At 62.7% G+C, this 1,112-nt stretch overlaps 1 protein-coding gene across 1 annotated transcript; it reads left to right on the top strand.

Annotated features, from left to right (window-relative positions):
- Positions 1–338: 338 nt before the first annotated feature.
- Positions 339–912, top strand: prr16 (proline rich 16). The gene has a single exon (XM_062544202.1). The coding sequence runs from the start codon at positions 382–384 to the stop codon at positions 910–912; it is 531 nt and encodes a 176-aa protein (XP_062400186.1). The 5' UTR covers positions 339–381.
- Positions 913–1,112: the final 200 nt, after the last annotated feature.

Here is a 1,112-nt window from a genome sequence, read left to right as displayed (position 1 = left end):
GTGTGTGTGTGTTTGTCTTTGTAGGTGGTGGATGAGATAGACACGTTGACAAGCAGCCTGCGTCTGGAGGAGGAGATGACGGACAGCTCCAAGACAGACACGCTCAACAGCAGCTCCAGCAGCACCACCACCACCACCACTGCCTCCAGCATCGACAAGATCCATCCCCGCCCAGACCAGTGCCTGTGCCGGCCCCCGCCGCCTCCGTCGCTCAACCCAGGTGTGCTCACCGTCCTGAGGAAGCCTCACCCCCCACCTCCACCCCCGCGCCTCACTCCCCTCCGCCCAGACGACCACACCCACACACACGCACACACACACGCCCTGACACACACCCTCACCCGCAGCCGCAGCCCCGGACGAAAGCCCAACGGCACTCTGATGCGGAACGGCGTGTTTCCTGGGAAACCGACGGCGCTCCACAACCTGGACTCCTGCTTCCCGACCAGAGCGCTCCCTGTGGACAACAGCAAAGCGCTGGTGCCCGTCGCGCCCCCGCCCGTGCCCATGCTGCCGTCGCGCCACGACAAGAGTCGCTGTCTGCAGTCGGCGGCGGTGGTGGCGGTGGCTTCCAACGCTGTGGTTGCCGCGGCAGCCACAACCCGCGAGCGGGTGCGCTTCAGCGAGACGGTGCAGTACCACGGCTATTGCCCAGACTGTGACCTGCAGTACGAGCTAGAGCACACGGAGCTGCACCTGCACGACGAGCTGCTGGAGGAGCAGCCCAGCCCCACGCACCGCTGCTGCTCCTCCCCCTCCCCCTCCCCCCCGCCGCTGCCCCTGGAGAACGGGGGCCTGACCACCAGCCACAGCTTCCCCCCGAGTGGCCCGCCCCCGCCCTGCACACCCCACTCCTCCACCCTCAAACCGGCCAAGACCATCCTCCGCAAGTCCACCACCACCACCGTTTGACCTCCGGCCAGCTTCCATTTAGTGTGCATTGAGATGGATATAGTTCTAAACATGCATCTATTTTTCTTTTATGAAATAGTGCTCTATTTTTACAAGTACGGTCTAACAATGGGAGGAAGGAATTGATTATCAACTTGGAACTTGGAGACGCATCTCGCAACACTGGGCGTGCACTTCATCTGGATGGTGAGTGGCACGTC

This window comes from Sardina pilchardus, chromosome 8 (assembly GCF_963854185.1).
Source record: "Sardina pilchardus chromosome 8, fSarPil1.1, whole genome shotgun sequence".
Lineage (NCBI taxonomy): Eukaryota > Metazoa > Chordata > Actinopteri > Clupeiformes > Clupeidae > Sardina > Sardina pilchardus.
The sequence above is the reverse complement of the archived record's forward strand: the minus strand, read 5'-3'. Positions and strand labels throughout refer to the sequence as shown.

What these genes read in the sequence shown, in the direction of transcription:
- prr16 (XM_062544202.1), top strand. Translation starts at nt 382, where the DNA reads ATGCGGAACGGCGTGTTTCCTGGGAAACCGACGGCGCTCCACAACCTG.